Here is a 20,986-nt window from a genome sequence, read left to right as displayed (position 1 = left end):
GGCGGAACTCACGGTCTGGCAAGTGCTGGGGAGGAACTCTACCAGAGAGTGACAGCCCTGGGTCTTGAATGAGCGTGTGTTTGTGTGTACGTCTATGTGTGTCTTTTTAAGACAGAGCTTACTAGGCAGCTCTGGTTGGCCTTGAACTCGAAATCCTCCTGCCTCTGCCCCTCTGGGGTTACAGATCTGTGTCAGTACACTCAGCTTCTGAATGGCATTTTTAAAAGAAGGAATAATTTTTAGGGTCATGTCAAACCCAGCACTGTTCTTTACCAAGACTCACCACCAGGTGGCAGGATGAGGTTGTGTTTTGCAAAAGACAGCAGTATAGCCCGACACCCCTCCAGCCCCCTGCTGATCCCAGCTCCTTTTTATAGCAATCTGGTTAAAACACTTAAAATTTCCCCCAAATTATTTTGTATTTTGTTCTGCTTTGCTTCATGTAACTGAGGATTACCTTAAGCTTCTGATTCTCCTGTCTCTACCTCTCAAGAGATGAGATTACAGGGCAGGAGATACCACACTGGGTTATATAGTCCTGGAGATCACACTCAGCATGGGAAGGAAGCAATCTACCTCAGCCCCAGAATCCTACCTTTAACATATAGAACCGGCTAGACTTACGAAAATCCTTTACTAGAGTGGTGGGCTTCCAGAAAATAGGGGCAGGAGTGTCTGCTTGAGGATGTCTCACAAAGGCCAATTTGGATGTTCAATGTCCTCCATAGGTCCAAAGCTAAAGCTCAGTTTCTGGGGCGAAAGTATTAGGAGACCCTAGTGGGAGGTCCTGAGGTCACTTGGGGAATGCCCTTGATGGGGACTATGTGGTCTTACTTACCCCTTCTCTATCTGCCTCCAATCTTGAGATGTGCTCAGTCTCCGACACGATACACAACCCCTGTCAGAGTCCAATAGGACTGCCAAATCTTTGGTCTCAACCAGCACAACCATCAACAAGATACTACTCTCTGTTGAGGTCGCCATGCTACACAGCAGAGCGGTGTCGGGGTCACAGTCCTCCTCCCTCCATCTCCCGGGCAATGAGATTACACGTGTGTGCAACCACACGCAGCCAGTGGCCAGAACATTCTGTAGGCACTGAGGTTACACGTGTGTGCAACCACACGCAGCCAGTGGCCAGAACATTCTGTAGGCACTGAGATTACACGTGTGTGCAAACACACGCAGCCAGTGGCCAGGGCATTCTGTGGTACAGATTCAATACTGACAAGCATGCTTAGGATTAAATAAAGCCTTTACCTAATAAAAAAAAAAACCCAAAGTCAGCAGAGTTGGAACTCCTTCCCAGGGCCGCCTGTGTCCTGCAAGGGATCCACACTTCTTTTTTAAGTATGCAGATGAGCAAATCATTTTCAGTACTGGACAGCTCTGACAGGCAACCTGGCCTAGAGAGTGAATAGCCACACTCCTGCTGACAGGTTACCCTTAAATCTGGTTTGGCTCTTCTCCAAGCACTCTGCAGTAATTTTACTTTCTAGGTCCTTTCCCGAAGGCCCTATGATCTAGATGTCTCTGGACAGCAAAGGTCAAAAATAGATATTTGCCAGGTATGGAAGTGTGGTAGCACCTGGGGCTGTGACCTTGGGGCCAGTCTGGGCTATGGAGCAAGACCTCATCTCAGTAAATTTATAACAGCTAGCCTACAGGCTTCCCTGGCTTCTGCTTGCAAACCCAACTAGCTGTGCAACCATTTATCCGCTGGCCCTCTCCAGGACTTAGCAGGAGGAAACATTTCCTAAGAGGTAACTCCCTATCCCAAGCGCCAATTCACAGCTGTGGCATAGTCTAGGAACATGTGCAAAGAACAATTTACAATATATACACATAGACACACTTCTGTCTTTAGCTATGTAAGGAAATATCACTGAGTGTTCTTATAAAGTAAGATTTGCACAGTGAAGTAAAAATTGCCTGGATGCTTGACAGGATGTGAAAAGAACACTGCTCTTGTAGCTCTAACAGCTGTGTGCTGACTCGATCCATGAGCTGCTTGGAGCTCTACCCTAAAAATACGTACAATGGCCATCATTAAAATCTCTTGGAAGAAGCATCATCCTGGGCTTGACAGGTACCGAGCTGCGCATTTCTAATTCATTCCTAGGAAATAAAAGACTCAAGACACGTAATGTTCCCTGTCACAAAGAGCTGCATCTGCAAGGACCCAATTTAAAATACACAGATGATACGAGTTATAACATTGTTTCAAAGTGTGAGAACTTTAAGACACTCTATGGCCGCATTCATTCCTTACCTCCAGAACCTAGCAGTGCACAGGAGATACTCAGCAAATATCTCTTCAATAAGTAAATGCCACACTAACGAATCCTATTCATTGGCAATTCAATTTACGGGAGCTAGAGTTTCCCTTTCGGGGGAAGTGTGGTGGTAGGGGTCAAACCCGGGACCTTGTACCTGCCAAGTAAGCACCTACCACAGAGGCGCATGGGAAAGTACTCCACACTAAATTAATTCAGCAACTTCTAACTCGGCAAAAATTCAACAAGATTACTCGGCACAGACAGAACCAGTAGCCTTCGGAAATCCCTGGGAGAATGGCCGAGCAATACTAGAAGCAGCTCTCCTGACACTGGCACCAACCAGAGGGACTCCACCTGGACCCTTACCTCCTCCTTCCTCTCTTCCGGATTGGTGGCCCCATCGAGAGTCACGGGCAAACAGCTGTCACTACTTTCTCCTCCCTCACCACCAGCCGCGGTGCGTCCGGCATCCTGGAGGGACACGGGTTCTGGCTGCCTGTGGGCAGCATCCTCAGTCCTTTCTTCACTGTCTGCTGAGCTGAGGGACAGCACGCTTAGGCTGGGGTATTTAGTACTCCCTGGGCTCTGAGGGCTTTGGGGTTTGGGCGTGGTGGGCCTCAGAGGGGTGGGAAGCTGTACAGGGTCCAAGGGAAGCTGGATGCCAGCAGTTGCCTCACTGGAGGCTTGGCTCGACCCCTCTGGGTCTGTGAGACTTGGTGATGGGCTACTGGCACTAGGTTCATCATTCCCCAGGGCCTGCACGCTTTTGGCTTCCAGGGGAAAGACTGCCGTGTCCACATCCAGGTGGGGTCCTTGAGCTACGATGGGCGTGGCCGCACATGGTGCAGGGATACAGGGTGTGGATAAAGGGCCACCACGCCTGGCATCTGGCTCCGCGCTGCTGCTGGTGCGGCGCGAGTAGTCATCGTGGAGCCTGCTGCGTGACTCCAGTGGCGGGTTCACATCTCCTGGGCCAGGGCCTGGGCTAGGAGCCATACTCCTAGAGGCCTCCCTCTTCCAGGCTGCATCCTTGACGGTGCTCACCAGTCTTAAAACCCTGTCGAAGTCCTTGGCCCTGATGGGGCTCCTCCAGCGTCTGGTCCTTCTCTGGGAGCCACCTGGCTTCTCGGAGTCAGTGAATGAGCTGCTCAGGGTCCTGGGGGGAACCTGCCTGTCGCCTGTCAGTTCCGTGAGGTTGGACGCAGACTTGCGCTTGAAGGAGCTCTTCAGGATGCTCAAGCTGTCGATGCTCTTGCTTCTGCGCGGCAGAGGGATGGGCTCAGGGTCGCTCACATGTATCTCGCACAGGGTGGGCTCTGGTGCTGCCTGCCGCCCCAGGTCCAACAGGCTGATGCGGCCCAGGCCATAGGCTCTGCGAATGCTGCGTGAGCGGTGCGTGCTCCTCTGGAAGGCATCCTCTGTGTCCTCAGGGTCCGAGCAGTCGGACCCGGTCCCATCCCCTGCAGGCCCCAACGATGGACACCTGCCCAGGCCCTTTCCCAGGATGCCGATGGTGCCATTGGGAGCAGCCCTTCCCGGGTCTCCTGCTGGCCCTTCCTTGGAAACATCTGCTCCCTCCCGGTTCTGAATTCCTTGTAGGACAGAGGATTTCAGTCTTTTAAAAGATCCCATTTTACGGAAGGAAGCCAGGGCATTCCACGTGGAAGAATTCCCCACGAGGACCACCGAGCGGGGCCTCTCAGGGTTGGCGTTCATCCTCTTCCGATTCCCCGAGAAAAGACGCACCAGCTTGGAAGGGCTGAGCCTGGTTTCCGCGGCTTCCGGGTCGCTGCTTGGGCTGCTTTTGCAGCTTCCATTCTGACATGCTGAGGATGTCACCATTTTGGGGGCCTTCAGGTTGGAGGCTGAACAAGTGGCCGTGGCACCCTGCCCATGGCCATTCTGAGCTGTTGTCATGTTCTTGGGGTGGGCAGCCTGGTTCAGACCCCCATTCACGCCTGTGACCGGAGGTCCCAGCTCCAGACCTTCATCTCCAAGGATGCCAGCCTGGCTGTCACATCTGCTGTGTACATCTGGATCCGTAGTCCCAGCTACTGCCTGCAGCACAAAACAAAGCCTGCATTTAACCATTGTCCCCAAGGAGGCGCCTCTACAGAGGCTGATCGTTCAACCTAACAACTGCTAATGGAAGAAAAAGGAAGGGCCCAGGACAAGACTGATGAATTCAGAATTACTTTAAAATTTACTTTTCATCACAGCAAGAATGGAAGGAATGCGAATATATATAGTCCTAACATGAGGAATGAGACAGAGAGCTAGGGATGTACATTCAACAAACTCCTGAAATCCTGAGAGAATGCTGGCACGGAAATGGCAAGACGTTGTTCTCTGTGTGAACTGGAAGGGATCTTTTATTATCAAACTCTGACCCCACAGTGACTTCCAAGCTTGCCTGCTCAAACACCAGCCTGCAAGGTAGCACTGCAATGAACAGGAAGCCGGGTTAGCGGACTCCTGGGAAATCTGACAGAGGTCAAGTGTCTACGGAAGGCTATAACATACTTCAGAATCCCAGCGAGAGAGCCATACGGTGTTACAGGGACTCGTGGCCCAACACACCTTGTCAGGAAAGCTGAAGGAAAGGCCCTGTGTAGACGACACCCAGAAAGCTCTACCTGTCCTCCAAGTGATGTGAAGAAACGCATGGGAGTATCAGACACTCAGATACAGACATGTGAATAAAATGCCTTCTTCCCTCTTACATCCAAGCCCCTATACAACACAACTGTGCCCATTCCCCCGCCCGTTCCCATTCCCCCTGCCCGTTCCCATTGCCCCTGCCCATGCCCATTCCCCCTGCCTGTTCCCATTCCCCCTGCTCGTGCCCATTGCCCCTGCCCGTGCCCATTGCCCCTGCCCACGCCTTTCTGCAGCAATACCTATTTTCCCAAAGTGAAAACACTGCATCTTTAACCTTTGCCATCAGACAAGTCTGGCTCAGACTTTCCTGGCCTTCACAGAATGGCTTAAATGCCATGGCCATTCTTTTCCCAATAAATGAATTAATAACTGAGTGACAGATTATAAAACTACAAAAGAACACAGTTCAGACAGTGCTTGTACCGTCTCTAGACCTTTGACGAAGGTCAAGCACAGAGACAGACTCCATGCTGAGGTCTTTACAAGTCTGAGGCCATTAGAAGGAACTCTGCTGTACAGACAATTGGACGGAGCCACATGGACAGGTGAAGCATTTGTCTGGTGGTCCTGAGCCAACCTCTCTGAAGGTTGCTTTTAAACTAACACGTAGGGAGACAGGGACACAGCTGGGATCTGCACCCTGGGCATCTGCCTCCAATCCCAGTCCCTCCCGACCTTGACAAATCAAATCCCAGCTGCTTTTAGATGCGAGTCAAGGACATTACCTCCAACATACAGTCAAGGCAGCAGGAGGAAACTGTAGGGAGAACCTGACGTTAGGTTTGATTTACCTTACCGCTTTCAAGTTGAATTTAATCTTACGTGAAGGGCAGCATGTTTTACCTGCTCCTGCACACCACTTCACCACTTTCTTTTCCTTTTGGTCCCTGCATGGTGCCCAGTGAGGGAGGATTGTCGGGAGAGCCAGGGGAAAGCTGATAAAGGGTCCATGCCGCCTGGGATAAGGGAGCCCCCACTGACTGACTCAGCCTGGGTTAAGGGAGCCCCCACTGACTCAGCCTGGGTTAAGGGAGCCCCCACTGACTCAGCCTGACTGTTGGCCTACTGCACCCTCTGCAGTGGGGAATTCTAATGGAGGGAGCAGCCAGTGAGAGCATGGGGGTAGGGAGGAGCCCTGGGTTGCATCTGAATAAGTCACAAGAGCAGAGTCTTGAATCTTCTCCCTGAGACTGGAGGTGACATCTGTAACTGTCTGAAAGGGGCCAAGAGTAATTAGATCATCCATCCATCCTCAGCAACATGGGAGTGTGCTTATATCCATCCCTCGGGATCCTAAATGAACCAGATAGTTAAGTATCCAAGTCCCTTCACAGGCAAGAACTGACTGCAGACTGAGTAGTAATAATGGTCACACAAGGGAAGGCAGGATTCCCACCTTATAGCTTGGCTGACGTCAGTGACACCAGTAGAGGGCACCCTAAGACCTTTTTATTTCAGGACAAACCCTGTGGTAAGGGGACCCTCAGGGCTCAAGGGGTACAGAGAAGCAAGCCTGTTGGGTAGTTTGAAAATGCTCGTTAGAAGACACAGGGGCTAGGCCTAGATGCTAAACCCACTACCGTCACACAACCTCCAGGAAGTCACCTCAGCAACTTATGCCTCATGCTGTCGTCTATAAAACAGGAGTCAGTGATCAACAACTCATTAAGTCAATCGCTATCCTCCGCTGGGGGCAAGCAGCAGGGCAGGCCCCATGAGGAATTCAAAACAGTGAGAAGGACTAGGCACGAGCCCAGGGCACCTGGGAACACAGTCCGCCTGGGAGGCAGTGAATCAAGGTGAGCGGTCTCAGCTTTCAGGCAAAAGTTGGGGAAGTCCTTAACAGGATACATTGGTGCAGCTGCAGGGGTGGCCCAATACAGTACGAGCTGGGAGGCATGGGAAATGGGGCCATAGGTCTACATACCCTGCATAGAAAACCCAATTCTTTGAGACCAACTGCAGGAGTCACTTTCTCTGTGAAGGAGATTACTTGTTCTGTGCTTCCACGGGGCTGGAGGCTCACCACATGTCCAAAGCATAACGAGACTCCAGAAATACAAACAGATCTGTGTACCTGATGAGTGTGAGAACTGTGTAACTGCACACTTAAGCTTTCTCAGGGTTATCCTGAAACAAAGCTGTATCAGTTTTTCTGACAGCCTCCTTGGTCAGGTAGCAAATCAGCATGACAGCCTGTGGGAGTTTTCTCTTCTTTGCTCTAACTGGTGATTAAATCAGAACCTCCCTCACACACAATTAGACAAGCATTCCACCAATGAACTCTATCCCAGTACCCCCCCCCCCCCACACACACACAACTGATACTGTTTTGCTGCTATTTGTTTTATTACCATTTATTTTGAGACAGGGTCTCACTAAGTTTATCTATGAACAGCCATCCTCCTGCCTCGGCCACCTAAGAAGTACCATCAGGCACTGCCTAACAGTTGTTTTCTAGATTGAAGATGCTTACATCTTTACAACACTAGTCAAGTATTTACTTTAAAAGATACGTAAATTTAGATTCAGACTCCAGAGCACACTTGCAACAGCCTGGGCACTTTCTAAAAGTCTTCTGTAGTGACGCCAGTAGAGGGCGTAGCTTTAGAAGATGAACGATGCGCTGTTTGCGCGAGCTGAACAAGGCCACTGCTGTTTACCGCTTTAGGGTGGAAAGTGAAAATCACAGGAAAAAATAAAAGCTTTCCTGGAATCTCTGAGTAACACACCAAGTTGCATTATTTCGATCCAATGCCTTGACCCCCATTAACTAACAAGGGCCGCAATTCAATTACTGGCTTTATGGCCAGCCCTTCTCAATCACGGGAGCCCTGCCAGAGAGGCTTGTGAAGAGAGGCTACGAGAAAGAATGTGAGATGGGAATATTGGGAAATCCAGTGGCCCACAAGCTGGACTCCGGGCTGAATGAACTTTACAGCGGAATATTTCTCCCCACTTGTAATGAGGATTCTCTAAAAGCAGCTGTAGCCAGCAAACTTAAATTAGAACTGAAATTTGAAAATGAATGATAAAAACAAACAAAAAAACCACTGACTAAATGTAAATTGCAGAAAACATGACACTGGTAGAAAATGCACTGGAACCGGGAGTGTTAATGGAAAAGTGGGGACCGGCTTTTCTGGGTTACGGACACTGCCCGTGAGCACATCTAATGCCCTTCTAAAAACCAGGGAGGCTGAGCACTACCGTGCAACGCCACCCCCTCCCATCCATTTCCGTGTCTTCAGCTATGTTCAGACAAATGCGACCAAAAAAATGGTTAAAAGGAATATTCCAAAAGTAGACAATTCATAGGTTTTTCTTTGCATTTTACTCCACCCTTCTCTGTCCTGCCCGCGGCACAGACCATCTCTCTGGCTAGCTAACCCATGCCATACACACTTCCTTCCCTCCCGTGAGTCACTGAGTAGCCATCAGAGTGGCTGCCGTGGCATTGCAGTGGTGAGTTCAAATAATCCTTGTTTTACTTACCCAAAGCACAAGAGGAGAGATGCTGGCCGTTCAAAGGGGCTAAAGAAAGCTCTTCCCTTACATGTATGTAAACAAACAGCACCTTACACTTACCATTCAACTTAAAGTTCAACTTTATCTAAGTTTCAGGCATTCACCAGGAGTCTCGATTGTTAGATGGGGGTGGGAAGCACTAGGCCAGTACTGGGGGAAACATAACAGGCGGGCCTGGAATCTCGTCCAGCACTGTCCCGCACTGACCAGAACCTGGAGACAATCTCCCCACTTCTTCCCCTGGTCTCTGGTCAGCAAATCTCAGAGACTATCCCTGCCTGGCTCCAGGAGTGTGGTGCAGCGAGCTACCTTATCACTAGCCTGAGGCGCCTTCCTCCTGGACGCTTGGCTCCTGCCTACCCCCCTTCTTGCATCCAGCTCTCCCCTCCCCCTTCACTCTGTCTCTAAGGTACTTCCTGATCTGCAGGTGGAGCGTTCAGTGAAAACTATGTCGTTGGCTTAGCACTCCAGACCTCACCCCAGCCAGGTTCCATTCTGTCTAGGTTTTGTAGAGCTCATTTTTTTAAATAAATAAACAACAAAAACCTGCCGGCCTGTGCAAGCTAGGCGAGCTCTCCACCTCAGGGTTACCCCTCCAGCTCACAGACTTCCCCACTGCTGGCTCTCTTCCACTCTCAGATGGCTCTCCTGTGGGCGCTGCTGTGGTCACAGGGGCTCACAGTTCCTAACTTCTATGACTAAAGACATCCGATAGGTTTGGTCAGTGGGAACTCACTGTGGGAGGTGACCTGAGCGTGGGAGGAAGGAGGCCCCTGGACCTCTGTGGATGGCATCCGTCCTATCATATCCCAGGTCCTGTCAGGTGCTCTCAGTTCCTGGGTTCAAGTGACCACCCCCTCTCTTCTCCAGCCTAGGGGTCAGCAGCATATCTGCCCCATTACCGACTGTATACCTATAACCCTGTGCTGGCGTCTCTGTTGGAAACACCTAGAGGCCTTTCGGCCCTGTTTAAGAGGCATATGACCCTATCCTAGAGCAATACTGACGAATATCTTGCATATTATCCTAGAACCTTCATCTGGTGATGGATGGAGATAGAGACAGAGACCCACACTGGAGCACTAGACTGAGCTCCCAAGGTCCCAATGAGGAGCAGAAGGAGGGAGAACATGAGCAAAGAAGTCGGGACCACGAGGGGTGCACCCACCCACTGAGACAGTGGAGCTGATCTACTGGGAGCTCACCAAGGCCAGCTGGACTGTTACCGAAAAAGAATGGGATAAAACTGGACTCTCTGAACATGGTGAACAATGAGGGCTGATGAGACGCCAAGGACAATCGCACGGGGTTTTGATCCTACTTAATGTGCTGGCTTGGTGGGAGCCTAGCCAGTTTGGATATTCACCTTCCTAGATATGGACGGAGGGGGGAGGACCTAGGACTTACCACAGGGCAGGGAACCCTGACTGCTCTTTGGACTGGAGAGGGAGGGGGAGAGGAGTGGGGAGAAGGGGAGAGGGGTGGGAGGAGGGAGAGAAGAGTGGGAGGAGGGGGAGGAGGGGGAGGGAAATGGGAGGCTGGGAGGAGGTGGAAATTTGTTTTTTTTTCTTTATTATTCTCCTTTTATCAATAAAAAAAAAAGAAAAGAAAAAAAAGAGGCATGTGCTTTGCCTTGACTTTATTAACATAGCCGTTCCTCCCTCTCTGGGCAGGGGCCCTTTCTCTGGTTCCCAGCACCTCCTTGTGTGTAGCTCAACAGATTCTACCGTTCACCACCTTGCTCCAGCATCCTGCTCCTTCTCTGGTTTCCCTGGCAACCTGTGAAGAGTGTGAAAAGTTCTACTTCTGATTTTGTTGTCTTCAGCATCCACCACATGAATGACAGACTGAGGATAAGGATGACGGCATTTGTTCTGCATACATCAGATATCTGAGATACATCTGAGGTCACATCATTCTTCGGTGGGAGCTGCCCCATGTCCTCTAGACTATGCCATGCCGGAGGTGGCTACTAAAGAAAGACTGCATCGGGTGTGGCAGCTCAAGGCAATCCTAGCACTTAAGAGGCTGGCACAGGAAGATCTTGACTTTGAGGCCAGTCTGGGTTGTACAGCAAGTTTTAGAGCAGCCTAGGCTAAATTCTGAGATGCTGTCTCAAAAACACCAAGATAGACAGGAGTCAGGGTCCCGTTTCAACGGGTTTGTACATTCCGGGGTAGGGGCGTGTGGGTTAGAAAAATTAGGCAGGAGGAACAGAGATATGAAAGAAACACAGAGACATAGGATAGCACCAGGAGGACAGCTCAGTGAATACGGAATACTGAATCCATCCCCGTTTATTTTCCATACGCTTATATACCCCAATTCAAAAAGGGGGGAAGAAGGCAAAAGACTGCTTTAACACGACACAAAGGACAATCAGAACAGTCATTTGCTTCAATACTTGAGACAGCAAGCCACTATTTCCTGAGTTAAGCATTCTGATAATTTCGGCAGGATATGCAGTGAATACACCTTAGACCAAGTATCCTGTAGGCAGTCATTCCTTGGTCTAAAATGAAGGGGTAGGAAGAGACTTGAACTCTCTGACCTGTGGAGAAGGTGGAGCAGTCGGCCTCTATGGGCCATCTTAATGTCCAAAATACCAAGTAACCACACCCTAGGTCAGGATATCTTGTTTGCAGCCACTCCTGTCGCCAACAACTTTGAAAGAATAAAAATAAGTTCAAGCTCTCTGATCTTTAGTTAAGGTGGATCTCATCTATGGGCCCCATGGATAGGTAGGTGGGTGGATGGGTAGACAGATGGAGATAGATAGATGGATGGATGATAGATAGATAGATAGATAGATAGATAGATAGATAGATAGATTGTGATGGCTATGGGAAAAAGCAGAAATGTGCAGCTAAAATGTATTCAGATAAATAATAAGATTCTAAATATCTCACAACGTCAAGCATGGTCCTTCACCATAAACCCGTGCAATTCATTTCAGTTTGGGACCCAGAGAATGAAAAGCCCATGGCGATGCGATGCTTTGTTCCGGCTGGACAAGCGCACGTGCCTCTCCCACAGCAGCGCTCTTACCTTCCTGTCCTCTCAGCACTTTTCAGGACAAAGTCAGAGGCCAGAAGTTAAAATTTCACATTTTGAGAACTGGCTGTATTTCTGTCGTATGAGTAATGTATTTCATACAGGAAAGTGCCTACATGGTGGGGGGTATCTTTCTAAAAATTTCATTTTATTTTTTATTGCATTTTAGGTTATTCCATCTATACTGAACGTATATAACACAGCTACTCTTTCGCTTTATCACAATTTACGATGTTTCTCTAGTCACATGCATCCGAGTTTCTCATTCCAGGGGGCAAAGTGGTTTACTTCCCAGGCTCACGGGACCCCCTATGCACCAGCAGCTCAGGAAGGGAAGGAGGCCCCTTCCGTAGATCCGGGACTCAGCACGCTCCCAAGTGTAGAGACAGGTGGTTTCTAAAGTCATGTACTATCCAACTATTCAATGATGGAAATTAAATGTTTATGCGTTAGAAATGAAACTGTGAGTAACTGGGTAAGACAGAATAATTGTGCATTTGGAAAATGTGTAAACTTCATGTAAGGATGACATGGAACCAGGTATTTCTTATCTACGTTATGGGGCTAAACTACATTCTTATGGCAAGAATGAGAAAAAATGGGCATTTCAAAAGTTAGGGTTTGGATGGATTTGAGGAGGCTTGTTTGTTTGTTTGTTTCTGGTTTTTAGACAGGGTTTCACTATGTAGCCCTGGCTGTGTAGGAACTCACTCTGTAGACCAGGCTGGCCTCGAACTCAGAGATCTGCCTGTCTCTGCCTCCCAAGTGCTGGGATTAAGGGTGTGAGCCACCACCACCCGGCTCAAAAGTCAGTTTTAGATCTAAAGAAAATCTCCCTGTGTCTCTGGAGTAGGGGGTTCAGGGAGGTGGACATGAGATACAGAAGTAGGCAGGTAATGTGCTGTGCTGGCCACACAGGGTGCCAATCCTAGAGCTCAGAACAGGTCCTGGCTCTGTCCCCTTCTTCCTTCACCTCACATGAACTCAGGGGCTCAGATAATTTGGAAAAACTGTCCCCTAAAATTGTCCAGTGGCTTGTCAAGGCTACCCACGGTTTCTGCACTTGCCTTACAGCAGGGGAAAACAACAACAACAAAAACTGAAGGAGCTACCAGCCAAGGCCACCTAAGGCCTGCACACATGCCAAGACAGATGTCCCTGTGAAGCCTGCGCCTATGCCTCCTGTTCTCACCACTCAGAGCAATGAGAGCTTTTCCAGATAGGTGGCCTTCATCTTGGAGGCACTTAGAAGGGTCACTGGAGCAGAAGCAACGCCTCTACTTGCTGGAGGCAGAGTGGCCAGACTCCAGGGCTATGTGCCAGTGGGCTCACACACTCAGACTGATGGTGCCTCTGACACAGTGGTTCAGCCAGAGTTCGACTGGACACACCAATGACTGTTGATAGGAGCATGGACCATCACTGTTTCCCCAGCATGGTTACATTTCTGAGAGTTTATGGCTTGGCTCTTTGTACTAATTGTGTCTCTGTGTCTGCGGTTCGAGAGATGGACTCTCTGCTTGGTTTCCACCCAAGAGTAAAGGAAGCTCTCTCTCCATGGTTCAGGGAAGATCACAGCAAAGTGTTCTTGGCGTGGGAGGGCCTTCTGTCTGGGTGTTGCTTTTATTGGTTAATGAGTAAAGAACTGCTTTGAGCCTATGGCAAGGGCAGAACAGAACTAGGTGGGGAGAGTTAGGCTGTTTGCTGGGCGGGGTCAGAGAGACGCCATGGAGCCCAGGCCAGAGTCAGACATATTGAAACTTTAGCCGGTAAGCCACAGCCACGTGGCAATACACAGATTAATATAAATGGGTTAAATTACTATGTAAGAGTTAGCCAATAAGAAGCTAGAGCTAATGGGCCAATCAGTGATTTAATTAATATGGTTTCTGTGTGATTATTTCAGGGCTAAGCTAGCCGGGCGGCCGGGAACAAACAAGTGACCCCTCCTCCAACATGTTCCGTAACAGTAAAAGACAGAATCAAGAAAAGACTCTTCGTCCCGCTGTGCAGCCCAGCAATTCAGATGACCACGCCAGCACTACTGTACAGCCAAGACCCTTTCTGTTGTCACGCCTAATTGCTGTCCTCTGATGGAACTGACAGGTTCCATGTCTTCTTGCAGAGCCCTTCACAACTCTTGGCATGGACCTTCCTAAGTCACTTGACGGCAGAGTGCAATGATACAACAATGAATACAGCCAGTAGGAACCAGCCACCCATAGCTCCTGGCAGCCTCACCCCTCCCCCTGCCACATGTCCTGGTCCGGCAGAAAATCTAGGGTCACTTTGTTAAAGGGGAGGCTCTGGTCTCTAGCTCATCCTTGGGGACACTGTGCTCAAGCATAGAGCTCCTGGCAGCCAATGGGAAAGTGGCATTCTTACCCTTTTGACGGAGAGAGCGAATGGGGTGCAACCTCAGGGAAAACTAAGAAAGAAGGAACATCCCGTTAAGAGAAAGTTACAGGAAAGAAAACTGACACAGAACTCTCAGGGTCTGCCCCTTAGAGAGCTGTGCTACAAGAGGGACTCACAGGCGGCGCAAGGCTTTGCCTCTGTAAGGACACACGGCCAGTAGCTTCCACAGGGGCCCCTGAGCTGCCAGCACATCCCGCTGCTAGTGAGTTAAGCTACTCAGAGTATCTCAGTACCAGCACCATTCCAGGTGCTCAGACATGCAGAGTCCTCCCTGTGAACAATCAAGGACGGCCCTTACATGGGTTTCTATGGTTTCAATGTCCCTATTAGGGTCTGACTGTGAAATGTCCCACTTGATCCACTGTTGGCAGCACGGTGTTCTGCGGAGCTTTGGGGACTGTGGTCTTAGAAGCAGAAACGGGTTGTGGAGGGCAGGTCTTGAAGATGATCCCTTCTTCTTGCCTGCCTCTGTGACGTAATTTGCTGCCTCATGCTCCAACCCGAGACAGCAGTCGGCCCTACCGTCACGGCTTCCTTACCAAGACAGACTTATATCACCTGAGACTGTGAACCAGAATCAATCCTCTGTCCCTTCAGTCGCCTCTGTCAGGTTTGTCACGGTGACAGAGGTTGCTAATGTAGAGCCCTTCAAACCTCACACAGCAACTTACTCGGCAGAGGAACAGCCTAAGCGACTGAGAACTAACTGATCACACACCGAGGGCTATGCCCTCAGAAACGGACTGACTTGCAGAATAAATGACCCTAACTGCGGAAGTAAGCTTATCACTCAGAGTGTAAACTTGGCCTTCTCTTGCATTCTTCCATCTTTCTCCCTTGCCATTTGATGCCTCCCACAATGTTAGGATGCAGACAAGAGCCCTTGACTCAGGCCTTCATTGTCTAGATGCTGCTCCTCCATCTTGGACTGAGGTGAATATACCTTTAGCATTTATCTCCCAGCCTGCAGTATTCTGTTACTGTGGCAGGCAATGGACCAAAGCACATCAATGTCTTTGGTGGGCACCTGCTCTTTCCTCTACATCCAATAAATCAATAATGAGTAGGAAGGGCCAAACCCTGCCAGAGAACATTCCCCCATCCCAGTACCTTCTAGTAAACGCAGGATGGACATGTTTCCCAGGCCTCCGTGTCTGCTTGATTTCCACGTCATGGTTCTGTCATTGTTCACCTGGGACTGTCTATACAAAGTGCCTTGCCCACACCGCCCATCTTTGCCCTGTTAGAGGCACCCAAACAGCACAGGGACACACTCCTCTTCCTTGGGTGGGACAGCACTGGCATCCAGCAGCTAGAACATTCTGATGGGCACCTAATGAAACAGGACAAGCTTGCTCCTGACTCAGCTACACTCTGGCATCCCACTGACATGATCCTTTGACACAGAGGTCTAGATGTCCTCTCATGGTCATGGAACTGACTGGAAGCAGTGGCTGCTGCCACTGCCCAGCACTGTGAGAGGAAATTTCACCTCACAGGGCTAGTCCAAAGGTGGAACCGCAAGACCATTGCTACTTATGTTTCACTTCTGCCCCACGGTAAAGAAAAGGGAGGTAGAGAGTGTCCGTGTTATATTCTACCACAGGAAAGCAATTCCACTCCCACAAAAGGTAGTCAGAAAAACAAAAGGAATATCAAAACTTGCGTGTGTATTAAGTCACATGACTCTCCCTCAAGGAACCCAGATCCACACTTACGGATGTCTTGCTTACTTTTCTTCAAAAAAGGAACTGCTTATTTCTTTTCTTATATTTAACCAATTAATTGTGTGTATGTGTGCATGCATGCACACGTGCACGTGTGCCTGTGCATGTGCATGTGTGTGTGTGTACATTGTGACAGCGAACAAGTGGCAGAGACCAGAAGACGACTTGCAACAGACAGATCTCCTTCCACCCTCTGAGTTCTGGGAACCAAACTCAGGTCATCAGACTGTGAGATATAAATATTCAAAACACCTGTATGTCAAATTGCTCAGACTTTAAAATACCCCTTACCACAAAATGTTCATATTATTACCGCAGTTGGACTAAATTCATAATGCAATTAGACTACTTTCTAATCATGATGATTTGCAACCTTACAGGCTTTAGCCATCATCTGGGAAACAAGCCCTGGAGCACACCTGTGAGGGTTATGTTAATTGGGTGAGAAGACCAACCCTACATCTGGTGGCCGCTTTCCCTGGGCTGATGTTCTAGACTGCAGAGACAGAAGAGAGATGGCTCAGCATCAGCATCCGTCATCTTGCCTCATTCCTGACTGTATGCAATGTGACCAGCTGCCTCACACTTCCGCCTAATGGACTGGGAGCCAAAATAAGCCCCTTCTCCAGTAAGTTACGTTTGTCAAGGTATTTTACCATAATATCATAGCCAAAGAGAACCAAACTAAGACGCTAATAGTAACAGGGTTAATCTATTGGTAATTATTCACTTGTAATATACCAAAGTAAGTGACTAGTCACTGTTCTATAAAAAGAGGAACCTGCTGATCACTATCAGCAGAAGTCAGAATGGTAGTAGACATGGAAAGAACGAGAAGCAATGTCCTCTTGCTTCTCAGTGTGACAGAGACCCTTTACAGTCTTGAAGTGGCAGCTGTGGCGGTCTGCATAAGAATGGCCAATAGATTCATACTTGAATGCTTAGGGAGTGGCATTAGGGGGTGTGCCTTTGCTGGAGGAAGTGTCACTGGGGTTGTGCTTTGAGGTTTCAAATGCTCAAGCCAGGCCCAGTGTCTCTCTCTCTTCCTACTGCCTGCTGATGTGGACTTAGAACTCTAGGCTCTTTCTCCAGCACCACATCTGCCTGGGCACTGCCATGCTTCCCACCATGTTGCTAAGTGACGAAACCGCTGCACTTGTAAGCCAAGCCCAATTGTTTTCCTTTACAAGAGTTACCACCGTCATGGTGTCTCGTCACAACAATAAAACCCTAACTAAGACAGCACCTTTGTCTCTGGCATTCTCTGGTGGCTTCCTCTTAGGGCTCTCAGCCCTCATCAGGTTCCCTAACACACGTGGCCACATTCCCCAGTTTCTCAGCCTAGGGATCTGTCCTCAATATTGCAGAGGCAAAACAACAAAGGCCCACATACAGAGGTAAACCTGCAGTTTCCTGTGCTGTCGTGGGCTCCCACACATGAAAAGGTCAGACTGCTGTGATGTTAGCTCCTTTAACCGGCTGCCCAGACTTTCTGTGCATGCTGTCTCCACCTGGATTGATCTGATTGGCTGTTTGTTGTTCCTCTTAGAACTAAAGAACAGCAGTGACACTCCAAGAGCAATGATCATTAGTGGCGAATTCCTGAGCCTCTGCCTGCCCATCCAACAGACAAAGCCAGGCTTTCCACTGGTTCAACCTGGACAGGCACACATGTCCTATAGGGTGGCCCATAGAATTCTATTTAAATTTCATTAAAAACAAAAACAAAACCTGGCATCATCTGCCTCGCCCCCAAACTATCAGAGTTAGACGGCTCGTTTCTTTTCCACACTCTTCAGGACTTAGGATAACATGGCAGTCACTCTCTAAGTCACAGAGGTTCCTCTTAGACCAACTGTCCTGATGCAAGAGAATCAAGAGATCTGACAGCCATCTCAGCAGCCCCTGGAGTGGTTACATAAACAGCTCAGGGCCACAGGCAGTAAGGCCACCTGCAGCAACAACCAAGACAGTTGTCACTCCAGGGAACAGCCTAGGAAGGAGCACTGCCTACACTGTTGAAGCAAGCTTTCTCTGACTTGCTTATTTAGCAACAATGAACTTGAGGTAAGATATCAGTTGTTCATGTCCTTGCTCAATCACACGCCAAATGTTTGCTAGGTTCTCGTGCCTATGTGACATTAGAACCAATACTGATATTAGGCCTGGTATGATGTAGGTGGGTCTTCTATCTATCTGTTGCTTTCATTGGTTAATTAATAAAGAAAACTGCTTGGCCTAATAGGGCAGAACATAGGTAGGTGGGGAAGACAGAACAGAATGCTGGGAAGAAGGCAATGAGGCAGACACCATAGCTCTCCTCTCTGAGATGGATGCAGGTTAGAATCTTCCCGGTAAGCCACCACTTCGTGGTGCTACACACATTAATAGAAATGGGTTAATCAAGATATGAGAGTTAGCCAAGAAGAGGCTAGATATAATGGGCCAGGCAGTGTTTAAATGAATACAATTTGTGTGTTGTTATTTCCAGGGCTAAGCTAGCCATGCGGGAGCTGGGTGGGACAAAAAGCAGGCCTGCTAGCCTCTTCACTACACTGGTAGGAGGACAACAGCCAGCAAACCCATCCTAGCCACTACGGAGTGTCTGGAGAAGAATGTGTGATGCCGGCAGTATGAACAGTGTGAGTATCCTCATATGCACAGTTGTCATATGCACAGACAACTGCAAACTCCAACAGTCTGAAGCGGATCCTAGCTGAAGGAAGGTGGGTAAGGAGAGGACACTGGAGCATCCAGCAGTGTCAGGCAGCAGATGACCTCTGCAGATCATAGGAGAGCAATACTGAAGGCTGTCAAAGCATAGCTAGAGGTAAGGGATGCCATCAACAGGGCCTGATGCCCGATTGTGTGTGTGTGTGTGTGTGTGTGTGTGTATGCGCACGAGCATGCGTGCATATGCCTGAGTGTGTGTGCATGTGTGTGTGTGAGAGAGAGTGTGGCAGGGACAGGAGTGAGTCTAGCATCAGGCAAGGTTCCAAGGTGTAGTGTACAGGCTCACAGAGGCCTTTGGGATGCAAGTGAAGGGGGTGGGACATGCAAAGAGTCCGCTTTTAAATATACCAACTTGGGAGAAAACTGAAAGCCAATACCCTTGGTGAGTATGGATCCTCAGCAAAGTGCAGGATAATCTTACATTTATCCATTCATCTCAATATGCAGGGAAGCCTTCAGTGGTATGCAACATTCATGAGAAAAACTTCCTTAAACATGTCATCCGAGACATCAATCACCAACATTATAAAGGCCATGTGTAACAAGCCATGAAGTCAATAGTTAACAGCTACAAGCTACCCCTCTGAGGCCAGGAGCAAGGCAAGAGTGCCTAGGCTCTACGATGCCAACATAATAATCAAAGTCCTACCTAAAACAGTTAGGCAAGCAATAAGAATTAATGAACCAGCCAGGCATGACAGCACATATCTACACTCTCAACACTTGGAGGGTAGAAACAAGACGATCAGGAGTTCAAGGTCATCCTTGGCTACATAGCAAGTTCAGGTCAACCTAAGTCATATAAGGACCTGTCTCAAAAATAAAAATCAGAAAAGAAGTTGTACCGTCCCGGCTTGCAGTGTCATGCAGAGAAAACTCTACACAGACTACAGCTGAAACTGTTGGAAAGAATAAACACCACTGCAGGGCTGCAGTATAAGAAATCACTATATGAAAATCAATAGTCTTTCTATATGTTATATGCAGACAATGAATTCTATGTATAGAGAAATCAAGAAATATCCTGTTTGCAAGAGCAGTTTAAAAAAAAAAAACTAAGAATAAATTTAACCAAGGAGTTGAACACAGATGGGAGAAACAGGAGAGTACTAGTATAAAAACTGACATAGTAAAAATGTTCATATTCCTCAAAGTGATCTATATAGTCCATATAATCTCTGCAACAGCAATGGAGGAAAAATCTGAAAATTCATATGCAACCAACCATAAAAGGAATCCAAATAGACAAAGCTATTTTTAGATCAAACTACCTGATTTCAAATCCCAATTAAGACATCATAATATTGGCATGAAATGGATGTGCCGAGGAGCACCACAGGGTGGGGAGCTGCCCTGGTTTCTTTCTCTGTTGCTATGACAAAGCACTAGAATCATTAGCAACCCACAGTAGGACGTTTATTTCAGCTCCCAGGTCAAGGTACAGTGTGTCAGGAGGGGAAGCCAAGGCAAGAGCTAGTCACAACCCATGCACAATCAGCAAACAGAGAGATGAATGCAGGCCTGTTCCGTTCCCTTTCTGCACTTCTGCAATGCAGGGGCCAGCCAGAAAATCATCTCACCCACAATTAAGATAGGTTATCCCACATCAATTAATGCAATCAGGACAATCTCCCAAGGGCACGCTTAGTAGTTGAACTTCTAGGTGAGTCTAAATTCTATCAAGTTGACAATGAACTCCAGCCGTCACAAGAGGGGAGAAACTAAGTCACTCATGCATACGTACTTAACATGATCAACTCATACTTGACAAAGTACCAAAAGTGGGGACTAGACAGTATCGCTTATTAAAATGGTATTGGAACACTGCACACCAAAGAATAAAAACCAAACCCTATAGAATACACAAACTCATTTCAAAATCAATAAAGATTTCAACATAAGGGGTTGGCAGGGTGGTACACGTTCTGATCCCAGTGTTCAGAAGCAAAGGCAGATAGATCTCTGTGGGTTCAAGGCCATCGTGGTCTACATAGTGAGTTCCAGGGTAAACAAATCTACATGGTGAGACCCTGTCTCCATGACGAAAAGAAAACAAAAGACTTCAGCATAAAACTGGAATCCCAGCCAGGTGTGGGGCACACCTATAATCCCAGCATCTGGAGGATGGCACAGGCGGAGTCTGAATACATAGGGTCACATAGAGGGGATCTGCTTCAGAAAGAGAAAGGAAGAAAAAAATCGTATGGAGTTCAACTCATTGGTAACAATAGCTACCAAGTGAATACAGTTCAAAATGGAAAATACCCAAACAGATGGTTTTCCTTTTTTAATCTGTTGTTGTTGATTCTCTTGAGACACGGTCTCATCAGGGTCTCATCTTGTAGCCAGGCTGGTCTTGAACTCAGTATCCTTCTGTTCCCAGGGCTAGGATACATGAGTGCATTACCACACCAGATTAATAGTGCTCTAAAGTACACACACAGACACACACACACAAACACACACACACGTGCGGCTAGCGAGGTGGCTCAGAGCACATTTGTGCCTTCAGTCAAGGCTGCAGACCTAAGTTCAACTTCCAGGACCCACATGGCAGAAAGAGACAACCGACTCTGGAAAGTTGTC

At 48.4% G+C, this 20,986-nt stretch overlaps 1 protein-coding gene across 5 annotated transcripts in view; it reads right to left on the bottom strand.

Moving 5' to 3' along the window:
* Spata13 (spermatogenesis associated 13) overlaps positions 1-20,986 on the bottom strand; it is a 285,474-nt gene that overhangs the window by 72,342 nt on the left and 192,146 nt on the right. For all 5 annotated transcript variants that reach the window (XR_012908001.1, XM_075950253.1, XM_075950254.1 and 2 more), the window contains exon 2: positions 2,646-4,337. Coding sequence is in view for 4 of the 5 variants with exons in the window: in XM_075950253.1 (XP_075806368.1) it covers positions 2,646-4,196 (1,551 nt within the window). In the remaining variant the exon portion in view is untranslated. The remainder of the gene's footprint in view (positions 1-2,645; positions 4,338-20,986) is intronic.

Source organism: Microtus pennsylvanicus, chromosome 15, assembly GCF_037038515.1.
Source record: "Microtus pennsylvanicus isolate mMicPen1 chromosome 15, mMicPen1.hap1, whole genome shotgun sequence".
NCBI lineage: Eukaryota > Metazoa > Chordata > Mammalia > Rodentia > Cricetidae > Microtus > Microtus pennsylvanicus.
The sequence above is the reverse complement of the archived record's forward strand: the minus strand, read 5'-3'. Positions and strand labels throughout refer to the sequence as shown.